Source organism: Anolis carolinensis, chromosome 1, assembly GCF_035594765.1.
Source record: "Anolis carolinensis isolate JA03-04 chromosome 1, rAnoCar3.1.pri, whole genome shotgun sequence".
NCBI classification, from domain to species: Eukaryota; Metazoa; Chordata; class Lepidosauria; order Squamata; family Dactyloidae; genus Anolis; species Anolis carolinensis.
Genome location: NC_085841.1, coordinates 234,897,912 through 234,925,306, shown reverse-complemented (window position 1 = coordinate 234,925,306; position 27,395 = coordinate 234,897,912). Strand labels below are relative to the sequence as shown.

Sequence of the window (27,395 nt, the reverse complement as noted above, 5' to 3'; positions counted from 1 at the left end):
AGGAGGGCGATTAAAATGATCAAGAGTCTGGAGAACAAGCCCTACGAGCGAGCAGCTGAAAGAGCTGAACATGTTTAGTCTGCAGAAGAGAAGGCTGAGAGGAGACATGATGGCCATGTATAAATATGTGAGGGGAAGCCATAGGGAGCAAGCTTGTTTTCTGCTGCCTTGGAGACTAGGACGCGGAACAACGGCTTCAAACTACAGGAAAGGAGATTCCACCTGAACATTAGGAAGAACTACCTAAACATGAGAGCTATTCAGCAGTGGAACTCTCTGCCCCAGAATGTGGTGGAGTCTCCTTTGGCGGCTTTTAAGCAGAGGCTGGATGGCTATCTGTCAGGGGTGCTTTGAGTGCGATATCCTGCTTCTTGGCAGGGGGTTGGACTGGATGGCCCATGGGGTCTCTTCCAACTCTATGATTCTATGACACATGAATCACCTTTTCAGATTAGCCACCTCATCTGCTCACTTGGATTGCTGTTTTCCTTTTTGATGTTGTACACAATAGGGGCTGTTTTATATATATTTTTTGTAAATTGCCTCTTTAAGTGGAAAGGCATAGACTTTAATCAGTCAATAAAATATATGAAGATAGGCTTTGAAAGACAAAATCCAATGGCTAGTCCCAACTATAAAGTGAACACATTGAAGCAACTGCTGAGTGTTTAGTCATCACTTACTCAGGTCTGAATGATTGAGTGTTGCCTGGAGCTGGGAATTGGATATTTGGAACAAGGAAGTTTCTGAGTGGAATTACAGGACTTTACAGTAAAAAGGTTCTTAGGGAAATAGACTGGGAAGTGCCTTTTTCTGACATCCTAGGGAGCTACTAACAACAAGTAGAGTGGTAGCCAAATGCTGGTTGGATAGACCAGTGTTCTCACAGTTTAAAACTCAGAATAGCCATTGATGTTATCCCTTGATCCTATACTGTAAGGGTTTTAGCTGGCCATTGTTACTGGAGATCGGTGCTGGGAACTTTTTACAACTTGCTGTATATAAAGAGGAATGGAGAAAGCATCTGGTAATCAGCTTTGACTGCTCATCCTTTAGGGGCCATTAATCTTGCTGGTGGCAGTCTGTGAGTCAGAACAGACACAGGGTTATCTTTGTTCACAGTGTAAGCACTGGCCCGGGTCAGAGAGGAGCAGGGAGCCATGTGGGGTGTTCCTCTGCTATTTCCTGTGGGCTGTAGGTCTGACAGCCTCCCTTTATGTTACTCACTTGAGCGTGGGAGTGAAAGATTGTGGGCAGTGCATTTTATGTATTATCTCAAAAGCTACTCTTCTGTATAGTTTTGAGTTTCCTATAGGTCTGAACATAACATCTGCAAAGGCCAAAAGACAACATCTTATAGAGTTGAAAGCATTAAACGTTTGTTTCTTCTTGTGCAGAAGAAATAGTCAAATTGTCTCCCTTTTTGCTTCTCATGTTTTCCCCCTTGTTTTCAGTTTTTTGCCCGTTTCTGTCAACATTTCAATGAAATGCACACTGTATGACTGATTTTTACTGACCGAATGTACTTTAGGTTTGTGTTGCTAATGTATTTTTGAAGGTTATGTAGCTTGCTTGTAAGTGAATTAAAATGCAAATGCTCATAAGTGGATAAGATTGGTTTCTCATGAGTGAGTGAACTTAGTTACTGTAGTTAATGTTTCTCTCAAAGGTTTCCAAGCGTTTCTGTTACAGTGGTGAGTCTTGTTTCTTCATCTGTGACAACTCCACACCTTATCCCACGATTCTCCTTCATACTGTGCAAACCATATTCTTGTACAATTGCATTTTCTCCCAAAATGTGAGAAGGATGCTAAAAGCACAATGCCATTTCCTTTAAATAAATAAAGGCACAAACAAACAAACAAACAAACAAATAAATAAATAAATATGAAAACTCTGTTAAGATAGTTGTCCCACAGTAATGGAAGTTGCAGTGATAGAATGATATTTTCCCTGCAAGTCTTTGTGTGATTTTGATTAAAGCTATCTCTCTCTGCAGGGTAATATTTCTTTCCTGTAGTTGCCTAAGGATACTTGACCAGTATGAGAAACCAATTATGTTCCTGGGTTTGTATCTAAGTACTTTGTAAAAAAGCATCATGTTTTTACTTCTATGATTCTATTTGATTTAATTTTGATGTTTTTCCTGTACCTTCAAGTCATCTTTGATTAATGCCAACTATCTTAGGGATTTCTTTGGCAAGATTTATTCAAACGATGTTTGCCATTGCCTTTCTCTAAGGAAGTGAGAGAGTGACTTGCCCAAGGTTATCCAATGGGTTTGCACCATTGGGCAGCTATTTGAACTTTTGTCTCCCAGAGTCCTCCTTTGACACTTAACAGGTCTTCTCCCCCCCCCCCCCCCCCCATGGCTCTTTTTTTGTTTTGACACTGGATATGAAAAGGTCTCCATGACCTAGAGTTGCTGATTTCAGTCCTGCATTCCTGCCTACACCATCATATTGCAGAACAGTAGATTTGAGCATTTCAGATCTAAACCCATTGTTTTACATTTTTGCCCTTTTTGATATATTTACCTCCTTACTCTTTTGCCTGTTCACACTGGTTATCTTTTAATTGTGACCATTTTTATTTTATTTTTTTACATTTAAACAAATATTTAATGTTGAGTTTATAAACCTGAAAAGGAAGACTTTTATGAACAACATTTTGAGTTAAACATTTTCTTAGAGAGAGGAAGTTTATTTGTGCTAGCTGGCTCCAATGTGAAGATCTGACATGTGTTAGGAAAAAATCTCACCGACTGTGTGGGTGATTGAGAGGCGATGAAGAACAATGCCAAAAACCCAAGAATTTACTTGTGAGGGTCAGCGTGCACATGGCCAGATGTTCTTCTGTGGCTGGTAAGAGAGTAATTCACGGATAAGAAAAGTTCACCATGCCTTGAGAGAAACTCAATGTCCTTTCATTTCTAATTATTTCCATTTCCACTCAAAATGTAAAAATGTACAATTAAATTGGGAGGCGTGGAATAGCACTCTAAGAGACTTTCCCATGGAGTAAAGGGAGGGAGTTTAGAGTACTAAGAGGAGCCTATGAGAGTCGGTCACTGGGGGTTTGGATTTAATGTAATCACTTCCAGCCTCCTTAACTTCAAGTTCTGAAACCTCTCTTTTGTGCAATACTGTGTGATGTTTACTCAGATGTAAATCTCATTAGGTACAGTATTGCTTCTTATTCCAATGTGGAGTGTACATACAGCCATGTATCCAATTGTAGCCAAAAGCTTTCATTGCTAAGGAGATACTAAGGGCGAATCTACACAGTAGAATTAATGCAGTTTGACACCATGGCTCAATGTTATGTAATCATGGGAGTTGCAGTTCTACAAGGTATTTAGCCAACTCTTCATCTATTCTGCCAAAAAGTGCTGTTGCCTCACCAAACTACAAGTCCCAAGATATCATGGCATGGAGCCATGGCAGTTAAAATGTCAAAACTGCATAGATGCTACAGTGTAGATGTCACTTACATCATATGGAGTATATAGGCTTGAAGGAGGACAGTCAATCTTCCTTTTCTGTTCTTTACAACTGTATAGTATCACAAACAGTCTGTTCATTTTGCAGTTCTACTGAATTCAGGATTAAGGCAGGGAGAACAGTGTATAACCATGCTTCATGAATTGCTTGCCAAGAAACAATGTACATGGGCCTGGAAACTCTGAATTCTTTTCCAGCCCTCAGAATGTGTTCTGCCTTCAAGCCACCTGCTCCTGAAGTAGAATGCAATGCATTTATTGCTTTGGACAGAGTTTGGAAAAGTTTCTTTTCTGGACTATAGCTTGTGGAGCTGTCATGTGGCTATTCTGAAGTTGAAAGATAGTTCAACTTCTGCCTTGCAGTCCCCTTTCCTTAACAGTTATTTGAAGTCCTGAGGTCTATAAAAAACATATTTGCAAGTCTCAGGAATGTTTTGGGGTAATCTTCAAAATCTTCAATATGGATGAGCTTCAGTAAAAACCCCATCAGTGAATACTATAGTGGTCAACCAGAAGTTCATGTTTTTTTCTAAGAAGTATTGTTTTCTGTGTAATTTTTTAACAGTATATGGTATTCATGGCATTATCTTCTTCTAAAGCAGGGGTGGAGAACTTATGCCAGTATTGGATTGAAACTCCCACTAGTCCCAACCAGAGATGTTAATTGTGAAGGATGCTGGGAGGTGTAGTCCAACCACATCTGAAGGGTCTTATGTTCACCACTCTTTCTGTACAGCAGGGGTGGGCAATGAGTAAGGACCAGGGCTAGTCCCCCATCCCACCCCCATGTCCCTTTCACCACAACAAGCCCATATATGTCAGGTTTCCTCTATTTTTCCCTCTCAGAATGGTGACAGGGACTGATTTAACATCACTGAAGAATTTGTCAACTGAAGAATTTGAGGATAGTATAAAGTTCTAGAGTGTTTATGGGAGGAATGGAGCTATTTTGGCATGTGTCGGGCGGGGTTTGAATGGTTTTGTGACAAGTTACCCTAAAATCGTTCTGACAATTTTTTTTGCAACTGTTGAATGGTTTGGGGGCCTGGTGAGGATTTCAGGATCCATAAAAACAGAGTTGGATTGCTGCTTGCACCTGTGGGCTGCATTATGTATGTCTAACCTGGCTCTAACGGGTCTTATATTTTTCTATTGTATCTGAAATAATATATCGTATGCATCTGTGCTGCCATGATATTTGTGTATCCTCTTGCCATGGCAACATGCTTCTTCAGACTAGTGAAGTATGGCTGTTGTGATTTTGTCATCTTTTTGAGTTGATAAGTCTTCGGCCACCAGTGAAAGTGGTGTAATGAAAAGTATTCATTTCAGGATGAGAGATGGCTGGTGGCTGCATGAGAATGTAGCTGTGGTTAAGAAATTGAAACATGTGATTCACATTCTTCTGTCTGCTCATTGCATTTAGTGCTCTTCTACATTTGCTTGGCTTTGTGCTCGAAGTATGCAGTACTTTCTTGCTATTAAAAATAGCATGTCCTATAATGAGCTCTACCTTATTTCACAAATAAGCCCATTAAAAAGTGAGCCCCATTTTAAATTTCAATTTGCGGGAAAGGTGGGATATAATAAACTCAGTAAAGGTTGGATATAAATAAATAAATAAATAAATAAATAAATAAATATCTAAATAAATAATAGAACTTCAGTTTACATTAGCCAAGGTCTATGTGTTAGCTACAGGTCTCATTCACAAACACAGCTGGTTGCTTCAATAGGATAAATGCTTCCTGGAGTTTAAACCAGTGGTTCTCAACCTGTTGGTTCCCAGGTGTTTTGGCCTACAGCTCTCAGAAATCCCATCCACTTTACCAGCTGTCAGGATTTCTGGGAGCTGAAGGCCAAAACATTTGGGGACCCACAGGTTGAGAACCACTCACACAGAAATGCCATGAAGTGTGTAAGGGTTGTGATGGTTTGAGATGTCAGTGTTGTTTGCTAGGGCACATAGATATTTGCAGTGAAGAGGCCGAAGACTCATGCCTGCAAATCTATACATTAATGCTGGACTAATGCAATCAATCACACATTGCACAGATTTTTATTCAGGCATTCTGACTATATTCAAGAATGTTTGAATGGATGCAGGAAAGGAATTGATCCTGTTACTCTTCCCATATTCAAATCACACAACCCTTTTTTATCCACATTTCATATCTAGGTGCTAGAAGGCTGTTAAGGTGGAGTGCAGAATATAGAGTGGGACTTGATAGATCTAGGCTCAGGTTATCACCGAGCCATGAAATTCACTGTGTTCTAGTCACACTCTAAGACTCACAGGCTATTGTGAGAATAAAGCAAAGATGAGACAAGGCACGTACAATACTTTGAAATAACTAGAAGAAACGCAACAAATATATAAATGATACAATTATTTCCACGAAGGACTAAAAACAATTTTGAAGTAGTTTAAAGATCTTGCTGGCCCCTACATCTGTAAATCTATTTATGTGTTCGTTTACCTTCATGTTGTCAACTAGTGGTGATTTTATGGATTTCATAGGGCTATCTTCGGCAAAAAATACTAAGAGGTGCTTTTGTTAATTTATTCATCAGAAATATAGCCTACAGCAGCTGGCATTCATTAGTGGTCTCCCATCCAAGTACTAAATAGGATTGACTCTGCTTCGCATCCAAGATCAGACAGGATCTGGTGTTTCAGCCCTTCTCCTGTGCAGTCTCATCTATTTTGCCTCTTCTTTATGGCTGGCAACTATGCCCTGTATCTCTCAACAGTCCTAGCCAGCATAGCCAGTCGTGAGAAATTATGGGAGATACATTTACTAAACAACTGGAGGACCTCAATTGTCAATTTCTGGTCATGTAGTGGCACTAAAAACATAAGCTTGAGACCTCCCTCCCCAAAGATCTTTTCTCAACAAGGATGATAGAGAAGATATACCATTCTCAAAGTTTGGGGTTGTGAACCAATGAGAAACGTATAATTAAACCTCTTTCCCCCCAGTTGGACAGAAATTCTCATCCTCTCCTCCTGGAGGAATACAAATATAGTCCACTACAGGGGGACAGGTGAGTGGTTAAACACTGATCTGGCCTAAATTAAGTTGTATGTTAGAAGAAATATTTTGAAGAGTGTCATGCAAATCTCTGTGTTATGAATCAGTGAAATATGGATGTGGCTGACCAAACACTATGGTTATTTTTGTTTCACTTGCCTAACTTCATCTACTTTGTTTTTTATAATTCCTTAAAGAAGTATATATTGAAATAAACCAGCCATCTGACTATCAGGAATGTTATCTCCTTGAGTTTGAAGCTCTTTGAAAGTGTCTGTGTGAACTCCCCTCCCCCTTTTATTATTTTCTTAATGTATGGAAGAGCCTCAGTTCTCTTGAGACAAGCATGGAAAAGGAAGCAGGACATGCTGGGTTCATGTTCTCACAGCAAGTTGTCCAATATGGTCTGTGACAGAGCCACAAGAGACTTGCCATAGGGATTTCCAGTTGTTCTTCATGAAGAACTCTCCACACTCCCAACCAAAAGAGACTGAAATAGCACTGATCTAGTTACAGTATTTGTGTGAATTAGTCCTACTCCTTAGCCACTGCCAGAAAACAACAGATGCCATATTCTGTACAAGTCTTGGGAATCAGCAAAATATTATCCCCATGGAACAGTGCAGTCTAAGGGAGGATTTTGAACGTTTGCTTTTGATAACACAGTTGACAAACTGAAGCTCAAGTAGCCAAGGATGTAGGTGGGGAGGGTAAGAGGATGTGAAAGAGGAGTCCCTTCAGAGATTATTGGAGAAGGTTCCTCTGAACTGTCAAAAAGACAACTCTTGGTGAGAAAGGATCAGGGAGCATTCAACCAATTTCTCAGGGCAGAACTAGATTCTATAATGTATTGTACACAGGGTTCCTTTGGAAGATTGTCTGAGAATTTGATGTTTTAAACTGTCATCAGATAGACTTGACTTATGATGAGCCTATGAATGAAAGACCTCCAAGTCACCTTGTTATCAACAGCACAGCTCAAGTCTTGCAGACTGGGGGTCATGGCCTCCTTGATGGAAACTATCAATCTGGAATTTGGTCTTCCTCTTTTCTTGCTGTCTTCTACCTTACTAAGCATTATTGTCTTATCTAAATAGTCAAGTCTTCTCATGATATGGTCAACATACAATCTCAGCTTAGTCATCTTGACTTCTAAGGAATGTTCAGGCTTGATTTGCTCTCCCCGGCCTCCCAGAAGTTAGGACAAGGACCACAAATGCCAGAGCATTTGTCTTTCCTAGGTTCAACTCTCCACCCCCACCCCCATTTTCTGGGGAACCTCTGCTTATTACTGTAAACAATAAGGAGTTAGATGGACCAGTAGATTGAGTATAAATCAGCTTCTCAGGCTTGCTCACAGGTGGACCAGAAATGGAAAAGGGAATTGTGAATGTGGACTTTGAAACTCTACCATGCAGTACCTTATTCAGTATTTTATTTCCCATTTTATTTGACAAGATCATATCTTTCAACCCAGTTTAGTGACAGCTGGTAGCCTTCACTGAAATGTTTAGATTCCTTCATTCCCCTCCTACACCATCCTATAATGGAAGAAACCATTCATTTTCAAAGAAATAATGAGTGTTAAATTGTTTTCCATAACTGTAAAACCGGGCATCCAGCTGTCCTAATGGGTCCATTGTACTTTATGATATGAGTGCCAAAAGCATTGGCAACTAGTCTTATTGGCAGGCTGATTTAGAACTGGGTGTGTGTGTGAAAAATACAAAAAAAACTATACTGAGAGAAAGCCTAGTGATATTTCAAACAATGAAATCTGCCCTTTGCCACTTGTTTTTCTTTCCTCGCCCCTTTCCAAAATGGTCAGAGCACACCAGAGAAATTTTTATTAAGGCTACAAACTTATACACATTTGTCTAGATGTATGAAAATGGATTGCGTGAGAGGTCATTAACACTAGCAATTTGCTGTTGTGTCTTTATCCTAGTATATATTTGTCACTATGCAATCTTTGTATACTGATATACTCCTGGGTGGAAAGTTTGCATTTCTGCCAGTGTTGTATTCCAGCATGTTGATTATATTATTTTCAAATTTAATTAGTTATAATGTAGTTAAGCCATTTAATTATAAGGCTTAGAATTTGATTTTATTTTAAAGGCAAGGCAGTCTTCAGCGTAACTACATTAAGCCAGCGAAACGATTGCATCTCAGTTGTTTTGTTACTTTAACCAGATTAGCCTAATTTTCTGCCTGGAGAGTCCAAATAGCATGACAAATTAGATATCAATACTCAAACATTTAAAAATATAATTCATGGAGGTTTCATTCTGAATTTGAACTTTAAAAAACCAAAAAGCTATAATTATTATGGAACTAGTAATGTGAGTACTTATGTCTCTAATGATTACATTGGCAAATTGATTCATCTTGTGAAAGCCACTCAGATAGAATGACTTTTTTTCACACAGAACAAAACAAAGCAGTGGTTCTCAACCTGGGGCCCCCAAATGTTTTTGGCCTAAAACTCCCAGAAATTCCAACCAGTTTCCCAGATGTTAAGATTTCTGGGAGTTGAAGGCCCCAGGTTGAGAACCACTGGTGTAAGGAGTCTGGAAGGGTGAAGGTCACAAAAATGCAGCCCTACATAAAAAGAAATGGTAGTATGTTATGGGCTCATATACCTGAGCCTTATTGCTTGTATAATCTTTCATGTCAATTGGGCATATAGGCTGAAATCCTGTTGATTATTCTCAAGTGAAGCAGCCCACCTGAATCAGTTATTGAATGGTGAATCAATTTTTGTGAAAATCCCAATGAATTAATGAATCTCTTCTAACAAGGACTCATAGGGTTTATACCATACCATGTAGAACGTATTTGCATGTTCATATTGGGGAACTTTGGAATCAAAATCTCAAAACCTTGTACACCCCCCCCCCCCAATCTTTTTGTAGCAGAACATCTTAAAAACGTGGCTACAGAATGGGTGCATAGCCGTTTATTTATTTCTCATAACATACAAATTGCAGAAAACTTATAAATTGCAGAATTATGGTACCACCAAGCCACTTAATCACAGTGTTAATTCCCTTTTTTGAGGTGTGTTGCTTATTGGCCCTGAAACTTAATTGCTCTTTGTTGCATCTGATCTATTTCCTCTTGAAACAGAAGATTTAGCAGCATTGAATATGGACTATATGCAATCTTAGCTAAACAATAACATATGTAGTACAAACATGCGTCTTCAAAAAAATTGAGAAGTTGGTATCTGTGTTGATGAGTAAAAAATGTAGTGAGCTGTGAAATAATTTCATAGGTCAGTTGTTTTCTTCATTTATAGACAGCTTTGGGCTACGCTTTTCTCATTTTGAAATTATTAGGCGATTCCCATGTATGAGTGGGTCTACTCCATGTTATACAGAGCTGCTTTTCTTGTTTCTGAGGTGCTCTTTTTCTTTCTCAACAGAAAACCTCAGCACAGAAGTTGGCCTCATAGAGTTGATTGGGGATCCACCACCAGAACAAATAACCAAAGTATATGGCCCAGACAACAGCCCCGGCTATGTGTTTGGACAGGATGCTAACACAGGGCAAGTGGCACGCTACCATCTTCCCAGCCCTTTTTACAGAGACTTCTCACTCTTGTTCCATGTCCAGCCCACAACAGAGAAACCAGGAGTGCTTTTTGCCATAACAGATTCCTCACAATCAATCATCTATGTTGGTGTGAAGTTATCAGAGGTGAAAGATGGGAAGCAACAGATCATCTTCTACTACACAGAGCCTGGATCTCAGAACTCCTATGCCGCTGCCACGTTTCTAGTGCCCTCAATGGTCAATCGTTGGACACGCTTCGCCATCAGTGTGGAAGATGAAGAAGTGGTTCTTTATGTGGACTGTGAGGAATTTGAGCGGGTCCATTTTGAACGATCACCTGATGAGATGGAACTGGAAGATGGCTCAGGGCTTTTTGTGGCACAAGCTGGAGGAGCTGATCATGATAAATACCAGGTGAGCACAGCTAACATCAAGATACTCTTCAGTGGTAGTTGGTGAAGGTGCTCTTTGTTGGGAATGGAAGAGCCGTTAAGCTCTAATCACCCTCTTTATGAGGTAAATTCCCATTAAAATAGCAGAGTAAAGAATTGCAGCAGCATGAGACTTGCAGGTGTGAGTTTGGAAGGCCTCTGCATCATCAGGAAGGCAAAAGGGATGCAAAGTTAGCTTTAAAGTTTAAAAGCATTTATTGAGGTAAAAAGAAATCCATTGAAGGATAGAAAAGGTTAGGATCTATCTAGCTAGCCTATCCTGATCTAATACACATAGACAGATTAAAATAACAAAGCTCTATAGATAACTACATCTTGACTAATAGAGGACAGAGGTGCGTCCTCTCTGGAACAAAGCAGGAAGCTGGAATGGCGGTCAGCCTCGTGGGTCTGGTCGCTTCTTCTCTAGAGCCATAAACATTCCAAAGGACCAAATTGGGGAAGTTACGTCAAAGCCCTAGGAGAGATTACATTTCTAGGAACATCAAAGGGTGGGCTGACCTAAATAGGATGCGAAGCAGGAAACAATGGTGAATCCCATCTAGGCATGCTTTGGAAACGGGGAAAGGATTTCCTCAATCTAACTCTATCATCTATCTGTCTACATTTAGACTTGAAGTAGTCCAGGATGAATCCCAACACTCTTGAGTTTTAGTCTTCACTAAACTTTAGTTTCCCAAGATGCTGAACATAATTTGGGGAAGTATAAGAGGAGAGATAAAATTCAGGACCTTGGATAGCCCCAACACAGTTAGGACTAAAATTCAAAGCAAATGCATTGCTTCACTAACATGGAAACTTTCAGTTGTCTCTGGTGTTGTTTCCAGCAAGATTATTGTCATAAATTGACCCATTTATCCAGTGGGCAAAAGAAGGAAGGAAAAAGAAGAGAAGGAAGAAAGAAAAAACCCTGAAATAAGTTGGTTTTTGTACAATTAAAAAAATAGATAATAGGATGTTTTACCTGTGTATGGCTGCTCTGGCCTGCCCATAGGTCCTTATCTCCTCAGCTTTGTACTTGGGCAGTCTCAGCCTCTTGTTTTCCATTAACATATCAGTTGTTCACTTCTGAGAAAGGAAGCCTAGCATGGACAATTCAGAAATGCAGGAATTATGAGTCACCTCTCTCAGTGACTCATAGATGACTGTGAACCTATTGGAGCTTCCTTGAGCAATGGGCTGCTGGGATCACTCACTGATCTCTATGTGAGCAATTAACCAGTGCTCATATAGAGCATCAGTTTACTTGCTCGTTCTCTTAATTTGTACAGATGAGCAGCTGAAGCTGACGGAGAAAGGACCCTTTGTCCTAAATAGGAATTTTGCAAAGTGATATCTATGTTCCTCTGCTGCAGCAAAACAGCCAAGCGTTGTGTGGTACCTCTAAGATGAAGAGATTTATTATCGCATGACATTTCATGGATTATAGTACAGTTCATTAGATTCACCCATGCAAATTCTAATCCGCAAAAGTTCATGCTGCAAGAAATGTGTCTGTCTTAAAGGTGCTGTTTTGATCTTAATAGAAAACTTTTATTTTGCTTACGTTTCCTGATATATAGGTCAAATTTAGCATGCATTATTATTATATATAGTTGAGTTTGTGTGGCATGCAGTGAACAGCTGATGTGTTCCTCATTCTTAGCAACCCCAGGCAGACTGTGGTCAGCAACATCACAGAACAGAGTTCTTGGGTGTTTCTGCTGCAGAATGTAGGTTGGTTTGTCTGGATTAGGATGTTAGTAGTTGTAGAACTTTCCTCCATTCACTGTTTTGCTCTCAATATTCTGGTTACACATGCACATGTCCACTAAGGATATTTTGAAAGGTTTTACTTTAAAAGATGTAATCAATCACCATTAGAAGGATATCTGCATGTAATTAATACCAGTAAATCTATGTGACAGTACTAGTTTCTCTTATGATTCATCATCTATAGAGGCTTCTCTATTTTTTGCAGAAGATAATTATTTCGGTAGCCTTTTGAAAGGCTTTTAAAATTACTCTGAATAATCATTCTACTGTATCAGCCAGAGTGAAAAAAAAGTAGTAGAAATAATTAACATTTTTCATCAGCAACTTCATTTCCAGACACTGGCTTAATTTGTCAGTCTAGTGACCCCTGTGATTTATCCTGGGCCTCCACACTGAGATCAAATCCATGGCTGCATTCTTCCTTCTTGGGGGGTGAAGGGAGGCAGGAATTCTCCAGAGCTGATGTCTGCAGACCAAGCACAGGGCATTTCTACCCAAGATTGATTTTAAAAAGTGATAAAAGCTTCTTTTGAATGCTGACCTCCTTGGGGCGAATTTTACTACCCACTCGGCAACAGATATTTATCTGTAATACATGCAGTAGATGGATTCTTTAGGATTCTGCTAATATACAAACAAGAGGGAAAGTTTAATTTTAGTAATAAACGATGATGAATTGTGTTACAGAAGTTGGTGGAACAAAATAGGGTCTAAGAGAGACAATGAAAAATGTAAGAGGGTCAAAATGTCTCCAAGTATGGCTTTGAAATATGGACAACTCCACTTTGATTAAAAGAACAGAATTGGCAAGAAACTTTACTTTGCGCAGTCTACAGAACAAGCTGATTAAAGCACATCTCGTTATTCTGTCCTAGGAAACCTGCCCATAAATACTAAATCAAGCTCCAGATGGGGAAACATTCCACATAATTAAAGTATGAAAGTGGTTTTGTCTTTAGGTCAAGAAGAGGATTAGAGTCATCATAAATGCCTTGCCACTGGGTTGGGATAGAAAATATAAATGCATTGCCTCACCCCTTTGAGTGCAGACAGATCTTCCTGTGTAGTTTTAAAAGGCAGCAATGATTTGTTTTAGTGTTCAGCTGAGACCCAGAATGTTTACTACGTGGCTCATCTGTTATTTTTAGTATTGTGGATTGGGTGTAAACCGAAACCTTTTAGAATGTTCTGTTCAAATTTATTTTCCTCTCTCTTTACCCCAAATTGTTTCTTGAAATTGCAGTAGATACCATTTGAAAGTTTGAAAGCTCCAGTTTTTAAATCTATATAAAACTAGCTGTGCCTGGCCACGCATTGCTATGGCTTATGGGAATCATTTGTTGGCCAGGTGGAATAGTAGTGAATAGCCTTGCAGCCTCCAAGCCTGGCTGTTTTCTTCTTATGCGAATCTTTGTTTGGTGAGCTGGAATACAATGAAATAGGCTTTCTGCTTGGGAGGCTGGGTACTTGCATTCTAGGGGAATGGTTTTTTGGCCAACTTGGATTGCACTGAATAGCCTCGCTGCTTCAAAGCCACCTGGCCGCTTTCTATATAGGGGCATCCTTCCTTGGGCATGTTGAATGGGATGGAATAGCCTCATGGCTTCAAAGCCTGCGGGTTTTCTATCTAGGGGAAATCTTGGTTGGCCAGGTTGAACAGCACTGAATAGCCTTGCTGCTTGTAAGCCTAGCCGCTTTCGACCTTGTGGAATCCTTGGTTGGCCAGGTTGAATAGCAATGAATAGTCTTGGTGCGGCAAGTATGAATGCTGCAGTTAGTTACCTTGATTAGCATTTAATGGCCTTGCAGCTTCAAAGCCAGGCTGCTTCCTGCCAGGGGGAATCCTTTGTTGGGAGGTGTTAGCTGGCTCTGGTTGTTTCCTTTCTGGAATTTCCCTGTTTTCAGAATGTTGCTCTTTAGTTACTGTCCTGATTTTAGAGATTATATTGTTCTGTATTATTATACCATAGTAATTATTATATATTATATTTATAATCTTATATCATCTGCTTAGAACTGGATTATATGAGGCCCGTTCTACACAACTGTATAAAATCCACACTGAACTAGATTATATGGCAGTGTGGACTAAATATAATCCAGTTCAAAGCAGATACTGTGGATTATCCTGCCTTGGCATTCTGGGTTATATAGGTGTGTGAAAGGGCCTTGAGACTACACTGCTATATAATCCAGTTCAAATCAGATAATTTATATTTTATAGGCAGTGTGGAAGAGGCCTGAGTGAAGAGGACCTGGCTGCCATTGTGGCCGAGTGCATTGCTAGGAGACGAAGTGGGCGGAGCCTGCCCTTCTAATTAGCAGCCGGGGGAAAAACGGCTTTTCCTCGTCCTCTAATTTGGACTTTATCTTTCTAGGATTTTTTTGTTTGAAAGACATATTTTGGATGATTATGTCTTTTGTGGCCAAATTGGGTGTGATTTGGTTCAGTGGTTTTGTTGTTTACTCCATAGTAAAACGCACATTACATTTATTTGTCTTTGATTCTCTTGCCTAATTGTGGTCTTCCCAGGAAGTGTGAAACACGACAGCATAATTCATGTAACAGTTTCCCCTTTCTGGATGTGTGGAGGATGAATCCTCAATTAGAGAACATTGCTGGCGGTGAAAGGGCATTGCTCTCATCTTTAATCACACAGAATAAGTGTAGGCATCAAGAACCCCAGCCTATAAACAAATAAAATGTATAACTCAAGCTACACTCAACATAATCTAAACACTGGGTTGTTATGCATCTCCGGGCTTTATGACCATGTTCCAGAAGCATTCTCTCCTGACGTTTCACCCACATCTATGGCAGGCATCTTCAGAGGTTGTGAGGTATATTGGAAAACTAAGCAAGGGAGGTTTATATATCTGTGGAAAGTCCAGGGTGGGAGGAAGAATTCTTGTCTGTTGGAGGCCAGTGTGAATGTTGTAATTAATCTTCTTGATTAGCATTAATGGCCTTGCCAGCTTTATGGCCTGGCTTCATCCTGTCTGAGGGAATCCTTTGTTCCGAGGTGTTAGCTACCCCTGATTGATTCATGTCTGGAATTCCTCTGTTTTCACAGTGTTGTACTTTATGTACTATCCTGATTTTAGAGTTTTTAAATACTGGTAGCCACATTTTGTTCATTTTCATGGTTTCCTCCTTTATGTTGAAATTGTCCACATGCTTGTGGATTTCAATGGCTTCTCTGTGTAGTCTGACATGGTGGTTGTTAGAGTGGTCCAGCATTTCTGTGTTCTCAAATAATATACTGTGTCCAGGTTGGTTCATCAAGTACTCTGCTTCGGCTGACTTCTCTGGTTGAGTTAGTCTGCAATACCTTTCATAAACCTCCCTTGCTTAGTTTTCCAATATATCTCACAACCTCTGAGGATGCCTGCCATAGATGTGGGCGAAATGTCAGGATGATCATAGAAGCTTCTGTTCTCTCCTTCATATTTGTGAAAGAGGAGGCAAGGAGCTTGAGAGCTTGAACCTTAAGCAGGCCCATAGTTGTACTTGTAATGCTGAACAATTGTCTTTATGTTTGAACTCCACTAATGAGTGGTTTTAAAAAAAATGCAGACCAAACTTTTGGTTCTCACTGTAGTTTGTAACTGCATGAGAAGGAACACAAGAGACGAGAATCTTCAGACATAGCAGATGCTGATACTTCTAATACTTCTTATATGTCAACATCATGCAAGGTCAGCATAAGTAAAGCCATATAAAGGACTTTTTGCTGACTCTTGCTATATGGCTCAGAGTTTACCAGTGAAATTTTCCTCCTTTATAATCATGGAATCATAGAGCTGGAAGAGACCCTCAGGACCATTCAATCCAAGAATACACAATCAAAGCATTCATGACAGATGGCTATTCAGTCTCTGCTTAAAAAGCTCCAGAGAAGGAGACTTCACCATCCTCCAAGGTCACTTGTTCTACTATCAAAATATTATTAGTCAAGAAGTTCTTCCTAATGTTTAGGTGGACTTTCCTTCAGTTTGAATCTGTTACTCTGTGTCTTAATTTTGGGAGGAGCAGAAAACAGGCTTACTGTACTTTCTCTTCAATATGACATCCTTTCAAATATCTAAGCATGGCAACGATGTCCCCTTTTAACCTTCTCTTCCCCAAGTTAAACATACCAAGCTTCCTCAGCCGCTTCTCAAAGGACTTGGCTTCCAGATTCTTGATTATTTTGGTCGCCGTTCTCTGGATACACTCCGGATTATCAATACCATTCCTGAATTGTAGTGTCCAGAACTGGACAGTATTCCAGGTGAGGTCCGATCAAAGCAGAATAGAATGACCTTCGATCTAATCACTATACTCCTATTGATGCAGCCTTTAGTAAATTATACTTTCTCAGATAATATTGTTTTTTTAGTAATTCAAAATAACTATTGGTAATTAAATTACAGCTGCAATACAGATATCGCCTAGCAGTAAGTAACAGTGACATGATAGTACTCCTGGGTAGTAAAATCTGAACTTGTCATTTTACCAGCTGTTTCTTGGACTGCTATTTCATATACATGACTTCTGCTACTGCTGAAGAAACCCCAATAATTTTGTCTGGGAATATATAACTCACATTAGGATTTGTTGACAATTTCTATTAAATGTTTTGGTTTGGCCAGTTCTTTGGACTTTTAGGAAAGAATTTGTTGTGTTTTAAAAGTACACAGTCCTTGTTAAGAATAAATAAATGCTAAAGAAGTGTGGATTAGTTTAAGGAACACAACCAGATAGTAACATTAGGCTAATGGATGGAGGATTGTTAGAGGATGCTATTGTTAAATAGATTTATAAACACAGAGTGTTTTCTCCTTTAACAGTGGGAAAATAAGCAAATGTGCTTCTTGATACAAGAAATTTGACATGCAAAGAACTGGGAACACTTTATCAAGAACAAAAACCCACACATATTTATTTATTTATTTATTTATTTGCCATATTTATACCCCGTCCTTCTCACTCCGAAGGGGTCTCAGAGCAGCTCACATATATAACAACAACAATTCGATGCTATACAAACATATTAGTAAATAACTCTATACATTAAAAACCAACCACTAAAAACATATTAAATATTAAAATCAATTGTAAAACCACATAGGTTTTCATATTAAGAATTTTTGTTGAAAGTTAGGTTTGGCCATGCATTTAAAGTGCAGCTGACTTTCTCATCTTTATAAACTGAATCATAGGAGTGCATTCAATCTTTCTTGGTCCTAAAACACATTTTTCCCCCTGTTTTGACATTTTTGGCCATGGCTGAGAAATGGTGAAAAATTTTGCCTGTTCAGAGTAAGGGCAGGAAATATTGCTTTCATGCTGAATTGGCTTCATGATATCATTATACAGCCAAACCTGATTGCCAATCTGACATAACCGGGAAGCCTTTTAAAAGAGACCATTGCTCCCTGGGTATTGCCAAGATCTCACTTCATCCACTCTTCAGACATTATCTTGCCTGGAATTGCTTCAAGAATCAATACAGGGACACTCTTAATCCCCAAAGCTTTAGAGCAAATAAAGAAATAGTAGTAAAGAAGCAGTGAACAATACACCAAAAGGTTCAAGAAGAGAGCTTCCAAAAGTCTACTCTCTGCAAATGTGAACCTTAAATTGGTCCTTGTGCTTTAAAGTTACTACATTCATATCTATCTGCTAGCAGCTCCCATGGAGCCCCTGGTGGTGCAGTGCATTAAACCGTGGAGCTGCTGAACTTGCTGGTTTGAATCCTGAGAGTGGGGTGAGCTCCCGCTGTTAGCCCCAGCTTCTGCCAACCTAGCAATTCGAAAACATGCAAATGTGAGTAGATCAATAGGTACCATTCTGGCGGGAAGGCAACGGCGCTCCATGCAGTCATGCCGGCCACATGACCTCGGACAACGTTGGCTCTTAGGCTTAGAAATGGAGATGAGCACCAACCCCCAGAGTTGGACACGACTAATGTCAGGGGAGAACCTTTACCTTTACCTAGCAGCTGCCATGCTGTTCTTACCCTCAATGCAAACAGTTGAATGTTGTGGGGTGTGGTGGGTCATTTTGGATTTGAGAGTTACCAGATTAAAATACTTGCAGATTGTCTCTCAAAAGGTCAAAGTAGTCCACATTCTCTTGCTGCCTCGTAAGACTTCGAAGCACTTTGTGATCTTTTTTCTCCCTGTGTTGTCTGTCCTCTCTCTTTTGGACACGCAACTACTTGCAGTCTCTGGCCTGTTCCTGCCTGCCTCGTAATGTTTCCTTTCTTGAATCCTAGAGGCATGAGATGATACATTGTGTAATGTGTTTACAGTGAGATGAGATACATAAACCCCATTCTTGAATCTACAGTATGTAGAATATACCTAGCAGCCTCCCAGTTCACGATCTTCTAGTGGTATGAAAGAAGTGGGGCAAAAGTGTAATTGTATTTGCATGGGAAAGGAGGCTGGAGAGAGCAGATTTGTAACATGGCATAGTGGATAGACTGTAGTTTTATGGGAAATGGACAATAGATTTGGGTAAAAAATTATAAAGGATGATGGAGGACTTTTCAATTTAATTCCTTTTGTATGGCTTTGCTGTCTTTGTCTCTTTCATTGTCAAAAAGGATAGTGATACACAGAGGCGGTTCAATCGTAAGTCGAGTTACGCGCCTGCTTAAGGTGCCATCGCCTACAGGGCACCGTTGAGGTACCTCCGCCCAGGCTGTGCCTGGTTGGAGGCCAAGCCAGGCCACGGAGGCAGGAAGGCGTCTTACCTGCCACCGGGGCCTCTGGCGCTCCACCCATCTCACTCTTCCTTGGCTCGGCAGGGCTGCCGCCTGCCTTGGGACAGGTCGCTAGAGACCCTGGCGGCAGGTAAGAGGCCTTCCTGTCTCCACAGCCTGGCGGGGCCTCTGGAGGCCCATCCTGAGGCAGGCGGCGGCCCCGCCGAGCCGAGGAAGAGCAAGATGGGCGGGGCACCTTCTCCAACCACTGCACATGCACCATGCGGCTGTTTGGTGCATGCACAGTGGTCGGAGAGGGCGCCCTGCCCATCTCGCTCTTCCTAGGCTCGCCAAGATGGGCAGTAGGAAGGCCGCAAGCATCGAGCCTAGGAAGAGCGAGATGGGTGGGGCACCCTCTCTGACCACTGCGCATGCACCATGCGGCTGCTTGGTGCATGCGCAGTGATCGGAGAGGGCGCCCTGCCCATCTCGCTCTTCCTAGGCTCGCCAAGATGGGCGGTAGGAAGGCCGCAGGCACTGAGCCTAGGAAGAGCGAGGTGGGCGGGGCGCCCTCTCTGACCACTGCGCATGCACCATGCGGCCGCTTGGTGCATGCGCAGTGATCAGAGAGGGCGCCCCTGCCCATCTTCCTCTTCCTAGGCTCGGCGAGGTGGGTGGGGCGCCCTCTCCGACCACTGCGCATGCGCCATGCAGCCGCTTGGTGCATGCGCAGTGGTCAGAGAGGATGCCCCACCCATCTCGCTCTTCCTAGGCTCGGCGCCTGCAGCCTTCCTACCGCCGCCACCTTCCCGCAGCTGCTGCCACGACGTGGCCTTCCTGCCGCCGCGGCCTTTTCGCCGCGGCAAGTAGGTTTTTTTTTCTTTCCTGTGATTGGCTTGTGGGGGGAGGGTGTGTGCCAAAATTCTGTTCGCTTACACTTCAAAATTACCTTGGGCCAGCTCTTGTGATATAGTCAGCATATATTTGTAATCAGAGAATCCATGTATCAGGAGAGGGTTAACCATTGTGTTTCCATCATAAAACTAAATCTGTCTACTGTATTTCACAGTTTGTTTGAAGTGTGGTTTAAAGCAGGACTTCAGGACTTAATCCTGGATCCACATTAAGGCGCCAATATATTAAGAGTTGGTTAGACTGTTAATTTTTTGATATTATAGATTTCCATTTAGACCAGCCACCACATCCTTGTTTCACAACCAGGGTAGTCCACAGGTAGTCAAAGCCTTTACATTTAGCTCACAAGTGCTGGTTGAGTATTGTAATTCACCAATTTCAGACTTGGAAGGTGTGGAAATAGCTGGCAGAGAAAGAGATGTCATTGACTAATTTAGTACTGCGGGGTGGGAATTACATGGCTCTCCAGATGCTGTTGAACTGCACTTCCCAGCAGCCTTAGCCAATGGTGAGGAATGCAACATCTGGTCAGCCACATTATTCCCACCCTGATCTTCTGCCTACAGAAAGATTTGACATTGTAACCTTTCCCCTCTTGGAGATTAAGTAACATCTTTTTGATAGAAAATGTTCATGCATAACTCTGAAAGAGTATTGATAATTGTGAACAGAAGCTGAGAAATAGATGGTCTTAATTTGTTGTTATTACAAAACTAACAATGCTTACTTCAAAGTTTCTGATGTTTTTGTTGCATTAATCTTGAATTGCATTTGTTTCTAGCAGTTGGAATGGGAGTTACCTTGTATATTTAAAAATTCTCAGAACTTTTGCATTTTTGTGTAAGTACTTTGAATAATCCACAAAGTAGTTGGTAAAGCGGATGTAGGAGGAAAGTCTAATCTCAAGGAAGGTGTTTTTTAAAATTTCCCCAAACTGTAGGAAAGTTTGTTCGTATGTTTGCAGTAGATTACTGAAGTATGGTTTGAGATAAAGGGAATTTTCCTACAAGTGGGGGAGACGCTTGGCATTTGTGAGCTGGGGAAAAAAGATTGCAGGGATATAACTTCTGCTTCTTATATGCTGTTTATATTGTGTTAAATATAAAGAACAGTGGTATTTTGATGTCTTGATCTGCAGCAGCTTTGGAAGGCAATCTGCACCCATTAAAATGTTACCCTGACCTCATCTGTGGTTTTTGTTATGGACAACCCCATTCCCTATGCAATCCTCTTAGTCCTCTGGCTGGAGCAGGAATGTCCTGCCTGCTTGATTCCAAAGGGCAGCTTGGTGCCTGTGATCATGCTGCACACTCTCAGCTTCCAAGTTGTTAACTCAGAATGAAAGGCTCCCATAGTCAGGATTCAGCTAGCAAATGATTCTTTTATAGTACCAGAAACAGCTGATCCCACCCTGCTCTGTGGTCTTGGCATTGCATAAAAGGTGTCCCTGTTTTATGGGGCATATCTAATAGTCTGATTATTTTCAGGCTAGACAGGAACAGGGCATCACCTCAACCTTTTTTGTCTGGAGGGCAAGGGAGAAATAGCACCCCTCAGCTGCGGGAACAAACCAATGTTGCTCTTTTAGGATGTCTTAAGAGGAAACTGAACTAGAATATGAAAGCAAATTGTCAAAACGGACAGTCTGCTCAACTGCAGGGGGAAAGGCCTGATCGAATCCCAAACTTGGCTATAAGCATCTTTAATGCTGACATTATACATATGTATAACTGAGGAAAGTGAGTTCCCATTTCCCATACGGTACTGAACAACATTTACAGATTCTGATGTGGCAAATTGTGAACTGGAGAGGACACATAAGCTCTACAAATAAATTATAACACAGACCCGCCATCCGAGCTCAGGAATTGGGGGTAGAGGAAAAGATAATTCATATTTCTTTATCCATAAGCATGTTTACATCATGCAATGCATGCAGAGTGAGTTATTTGATGTAGTGCAATGGATGTATCCTGCTGACAGCAGTAGAAAAGGAGCAGTATATACTGCAATGTTACGCATTGTGCATCATGCAGTGCAGTTTCCCAGTGCACCTTAGTTACATTACACATTGTGCACTGCTGTTGCTCGTTGTGTATTAGACACTATGCATTGCACAATGGTATTCAGTCATTGACACTCATTTTACAGTGTTGCTATTCTACATGGTGTTGCATAGTGCTGATGTAGAATAGTTTTTATTAGATGCATATATTTTTATTAGACACTGAAGGGAAATTGGATTGCAGCCACAAGCTGTTAAAAAGGATAATAAGATATTGTAACTGTTTTAATAAATCATGCTATGAAAGAATGAAATTATCACATACCCTGCTTAAAACCTGATATATAAACCAGGAGATAAATGTTTAGATTGGACCGTAAACACAGCCTGCTGCTAATCCATAGGTTTTGGAGGAAAATAAGGACAATGCAGAGCCCCCAGTGTCACAGAGGGGTTAAACTGTTGAGCTGCTGAACTTGCTGTCCAAAAGGTTGGCGATTCGAATCCAGGTAGTGGAGTGAGCTCTCGTTTTTAGCCCTAGCTTCTGCCAACTTAGTAGTTTGAAAACATTCAAATGTGAGTAGATCAATAGGTACCACTTTGGCAGGAAGGTAATGGCGCTCCATGCAGTCATGCCGGATACATAACCTTGGAGGTGTCTATGACAATGCAGGCTCTTCAGCTTAGAAATGGAGATGAACGCCACCCCCCAGAGTCAAACTTGATGTCGGGGGAAACCTTTACCTAAGGACAATGCAAACATTATAGCAACATTATATTGCATAGCCACAAAAATAGCCCTTCGTTAGGTGATTTTGCACTTTAAAAACAAGCGTAAAACTCTGTGGCCAAAAACATACACCTAGCAGGTAAAAGATGAAACCCTGTTCATACCATCCAGATGTCTTTTTTCTTTTCTTTTTTTTGGATGGTTGGTTGGTCAATGGCTGTCCCTTAGCCCTAACCCTTCGTAATAGTTGTCAAATCTTAGAAAGATTTTTTGCTTCTGCTGGTTACTAATGGGGAAGGGAAGGGAAAGAGTAGGGAGGCAAATGAAGCATTGACAAATGAGTTCAATGTTGGCTTAAATGGGAAGGAAGTGTGGATGTGTTTGCAGGAGGAATGCTCTCAGCGATCCTTTCACCTTGCAGTCTGTGAACTGCCTCCTCATCCCTCCCCCCTCCACTGATGGCCTCTTTATTGTCGGGGTTGAAATTTTGAATGTTGCACAAAGAGCTACAGAGTAATACCTTATACTTCTTTGAAAAAAAGAGACACAAGTGTGCATAGGCTTCATTTATAAATGTGGAACAGACAAGGACAGAATCAAGTTCCTCTCCACAAAGATCATAACACCACCTTTTTCACCTGTGCAGATTTTGTTTTCCTGCTTTCATGTTTTTTTCAGTCAAAACACACGTTTTGATTAGTTTAAATCTGTGAACCACAACCAGGATCAATGAAATGTTTGACTTAATTAGCTATGATATATAACAGCTATTGTTGTTGTGGTGGGGGCAGGGATGGCACTGGGGGAGGGAATTCTGTGAAATATGGCTCTTACCAATAAAAGTAGGAATCAACTCTGTGTGTGCCAGATATTAATCTTGACTTAAAATGGAAGTGGGAAATGTAAGCAATCATTAGGATGTAGGCCTGGAGGCTATATTCCCCACAACTGGGAGTGGTGCTTTTATGCATTTAGGAAGCTGAAGATGGGCTGATGTTTGTGCTACTGGTTTTCTAGGGCGTAATTGCAGAACTGAAAGTGAAAGGAGATGCTCGAGCAGCTGAGCTCCAGTGTGAGGAAGATGAAGATGATTCTGATATGGTAAGTGGATCTCCCTTTGGCAATTTTTAGGCATGCACATACATTGAAATTTCCTTGCATTGGGTCAGCTTTGTTGTGTTGTAAAACCACGATTTGATAATGCTTCTCCTCTCCAGATCTGCTGTGGCTGCAAAGAGGAGCATCCAAATAAACTAGAGTTTGCTGTTCCTTCTGCATATAGATAGACAATAATTTATCTTAACTCGGATTAGTGGAAACACGCCAAGTTCAAACCATGTTTTATGAAACTGTCTTGTTTTTACAAAATATGGTGAAAATTAATCACAGCTAAGAGTTCAAATTATATGCTAAACTGCAATTAATTTAAAACAAAAGCAGGATCTATTGGGCTCCTTACGGCTGCATCAGAATGGAAGCATACAAACTCAGGTGGAATTACGAGTAATGCTGGGAGTTGCTATCCAACAGTACCTGAAGGGACTGCACAATTCCTGCTCCTGGGCCCTTTCAAATGACACAATTACAGTATGGATGATTCCACTTTAACTGCCATGTTCTGGGATCTTGAGATTTGTGGTTAGCCAGTGTGGTATAGTGGTTTAAAACCAAGGCTGGATTCCCCACTGAGCCATGGAAACCTACTGGTTCAGTGTAATATGAAGGAACCCTATATGTAGACCAATATTTTCTATTCTGCTTGTCTATTTCAGTGGCATGTAGAGGTCATTCCACTTCTCCTCTCTGATTCTTTAACTAGAAGTGTTAGGGATTAAACCTTGGACTTTATATATGAAAAACCAAGCATACTAAGAATGAACAGTGACCTTTCCCGTAACATAGCTTAGGTTTTGGTGTAGGATTTTCCCAGAAATTAGATGCAGATGAGCAGGAAATTTTCTGAACGCAGATGTAAAGAGATTGCAGTTCAAAAGATCAGTGTTATGAGTTGACGAGAAAACTAAAACAAACCCATTTGTTCATGACATACATTTTTTTCTGTTATTTGGGCACCTAGGCTTTGGGTTCGTATCATGCATAAGATACATTCGTCATATGAAATGTATGGCCTATTTTCTTGAATCGCAGAGTTAGACGAGACCACACAGACCATCCAGTCCAACTCCCTGCCGTGCATGAACACAGAATCAAAGGACCCCTGACGGATGGCCACCTAGCCTTTGCTTAAAAACCACCACATTCTGAGGCAGCATATTCCAATGTCGAACGGCCAATGTCGCCTGGAAGTTCTTCCTAATGTTTAAGCGGAATCACTTTTCCTGACATTTCCTTCATTGTGTCCTGGCTTCCATATCAGCAGAAAACAAGCTTGTTCTCTCCTCAGTGGGCATCCTTTCAAATATTTAAACATGGTTATCAAGGCCCCTCTCAGCCTTCTTTTCTCCAAGCTAAACATATCCAGCTCCCTTGAGGTTTCCCATGGAATTAATTATATTTCATGGCTGTAATGTCTGTCATTCATTATAATTCCTAATTTGAAACAGTGGTTCCTAATATTGTCCAGGTTATGCATGTTTTCTTTTCTGTTTTATTAAAAGTTTTTTTGTAATTCTCAGCATCCCGAGATAGAAATCCATATATCTGTGAGTTGAATCGGAAAGTGAAGTAGAAGAAATGAGTGCAGGTCACATTTTTTGTTGGATTGAAAAGGCTACGTTTTTATTGGTTATAATGGAATAGGTTTGGTCCAGAGCATGGGTCCAGATCCAATCATTAGCTGACTTACTTGCCTGCTGATGGCAATCTAGTCATCACCGATTGTTGATGTAAACCTAGTCTACCTAGCTCTGGAAAGACGGGCATGATCGTCCACTTGAGTAGAAACTATTGTATAGTTCTCCTAATACCTGAGAACGTAGCAGAACCACCTGCCCTTAAACTGGGGATAATGTTGTTGTCCAAGATACAGCCAGAACACAAGTATTATCAGGCATATGAGAACTGCCAACTCCTAAAGTAGACCTTATACCTTCCATACCAAAACTTCCCTAAGCTGTTACTATCAACCTTAGCAGTGTGATAATAAAATAACGATCTGTACAAATCCCCCAGCATTAAGAGAGGAGTGGGTGAGAATGATGATGAAAACTGGTTGACCATTGGCATGGTGGGGAATCAGCATACTATGGGCCAGGAGTAGACGAAAATGAACCCTCCACTTGCTCCATTCCCCACCTCTGCCAGGTTGCCTCTAGTTGGCTGTCTGTCTTGCTCTATACTAGAGATTGGGACACCTGTTTGGATTTAGATTTAGGAAATAAAAAAAAATGGCTGGAACATTGCTCCAACTCTCACTTTGCCCACAGATGAGGTCTGCAAATTGGCATTCCTGGTAAGTAGACAGAAAATCAGGTGATTATGACAAATGCATTAATTAAATTAGTCCAGCCAGCCTTTATTCATATCTGTTGACCTAGAATACTGCTTCTTATTTTTTTTCCTTCTTAATTTTTTTAGATGTCTGGAGATGGTGGAAGTGGAATTGAAGAAAAGCCTCGATTACCAGAAAAGGCAAGGGTGAGTTCAAGACTATTTTCTTTCTATTAACACTTTCCAGAATAGATTCTTATTGTTAACTTTGATGTATGCTGATTGCTCCTCCTTCCCCTCTTCGTTTGCTACTTTTAATGATTTACTATACTAAATTTGTCTTTTTCTCTATGTGGCAAATGAGTGGTTTAGCTGCATCCAAACTTATGCTCAGGAAATTCAATGTTTTGTTAAATTGTAGCATGTTTTTGTGGTGAGCAACTTAGGCTATTCTACCGAATATTTTGTAAACAGATGCTGCCTTTTTTAAACAGCAGTTAAACAAGAAAGTTACTCATGTAGAACTAACTTAGAAGAGGTCTGGTTAATGGTAGACTGAAAATTGCAAGGTCAGCACATGCCAACCAAGCCCAGACTAATATCTCCCGCCACCCACCTTTAGCTCATAAACTTGCAAATAACTTGATTCTGAGCCACCCTATTCTCAAAAGAGACATTTAAAACAAGAAATAGTTTTTGCCTTTTGTGAAAGTGTCCAGCAGCTGAGATTATTATATTTTGAGCATAATGTCCTTTTAAAGCCTGATTTAATTTCCTCCTGTTATTTTGAACTCATACAGCACCATTAGTATGCTAAACAAGTTACATACCTCAGTCCCCTTATCCAGTGAGCTTAGTATCTCCTATGAATGGGAAGAACTGTGAAATAACAGAGTAGAGCAGTGGTTCTCAAGCTGGGGTCCCCAGATGTTTTCGGCCTACAACTCCCAGAAATCCCAGCCAGTTTACCAGCTGTAAGGATTTCTGGGAGTTGAAGGCCAAAAACATCTGGGGACTCCAGGTTGAGAACCACTGGAGTAGGGATATATTTGTCACATTAATTTGTTGGATAAGGATAAGGAAGGAGGAGTTGGTAGAAGTTGAAGAGAAGATAGAATGGGATTAGAATGATTTAAAGAGGGCTCTTCTAAAGATCTGAAAAGTTAAGCAGCAGCAGCAATAACAACAGATACAGAATGCCAACTCAGATCAATGATGCCTCAAGATATAAGGAGCTGTCTTATTCTAAACTGAAAAATGGGGCCACGGCTACCTTGAAGGGCAGCAGCTCTCTGAGGCCCAAATTGGGGTCTTTTTCATCTCTGTTACCCTGATACTTGGTATGTGGAGCCTTT

The 27,395-nt window shown here is 40.7% G+C and overlaps 1 protein-coding gene across 3 annotated transcripts in view; it reads left to right on the top strand.

Annotated features, from left to right (window-relative positions):
- The window catches only part of col18a1 (collagen type XVIII alpha 1 chain), a 195,835-nt gene that overhangs the window by 119,639 nt on the left and 48,801 nt on the right, over window positions 1–27,395 (top strand). For all 3 annotated transcript variants that reach the window (XM_008110583.3, XM_062967049.1, XM_008110565.3), the window contains 3 exons: window positions 9,968–10,512; window positions 23,668–23,751; window positions 26,188–26,247. In XM_008110583.3, coding sequence (XP_008108790.1) covers window positions 9,968–10,512; window positions 23,668–23,751; window positions 26,188–26,247 — 689 coding nt within the window. The remainder of the gene's footprint in view (window positions 1–9,967; window positions 10,513–23,667; window positions 23,752–26,187; window positions 26,248–27,395) is intronic.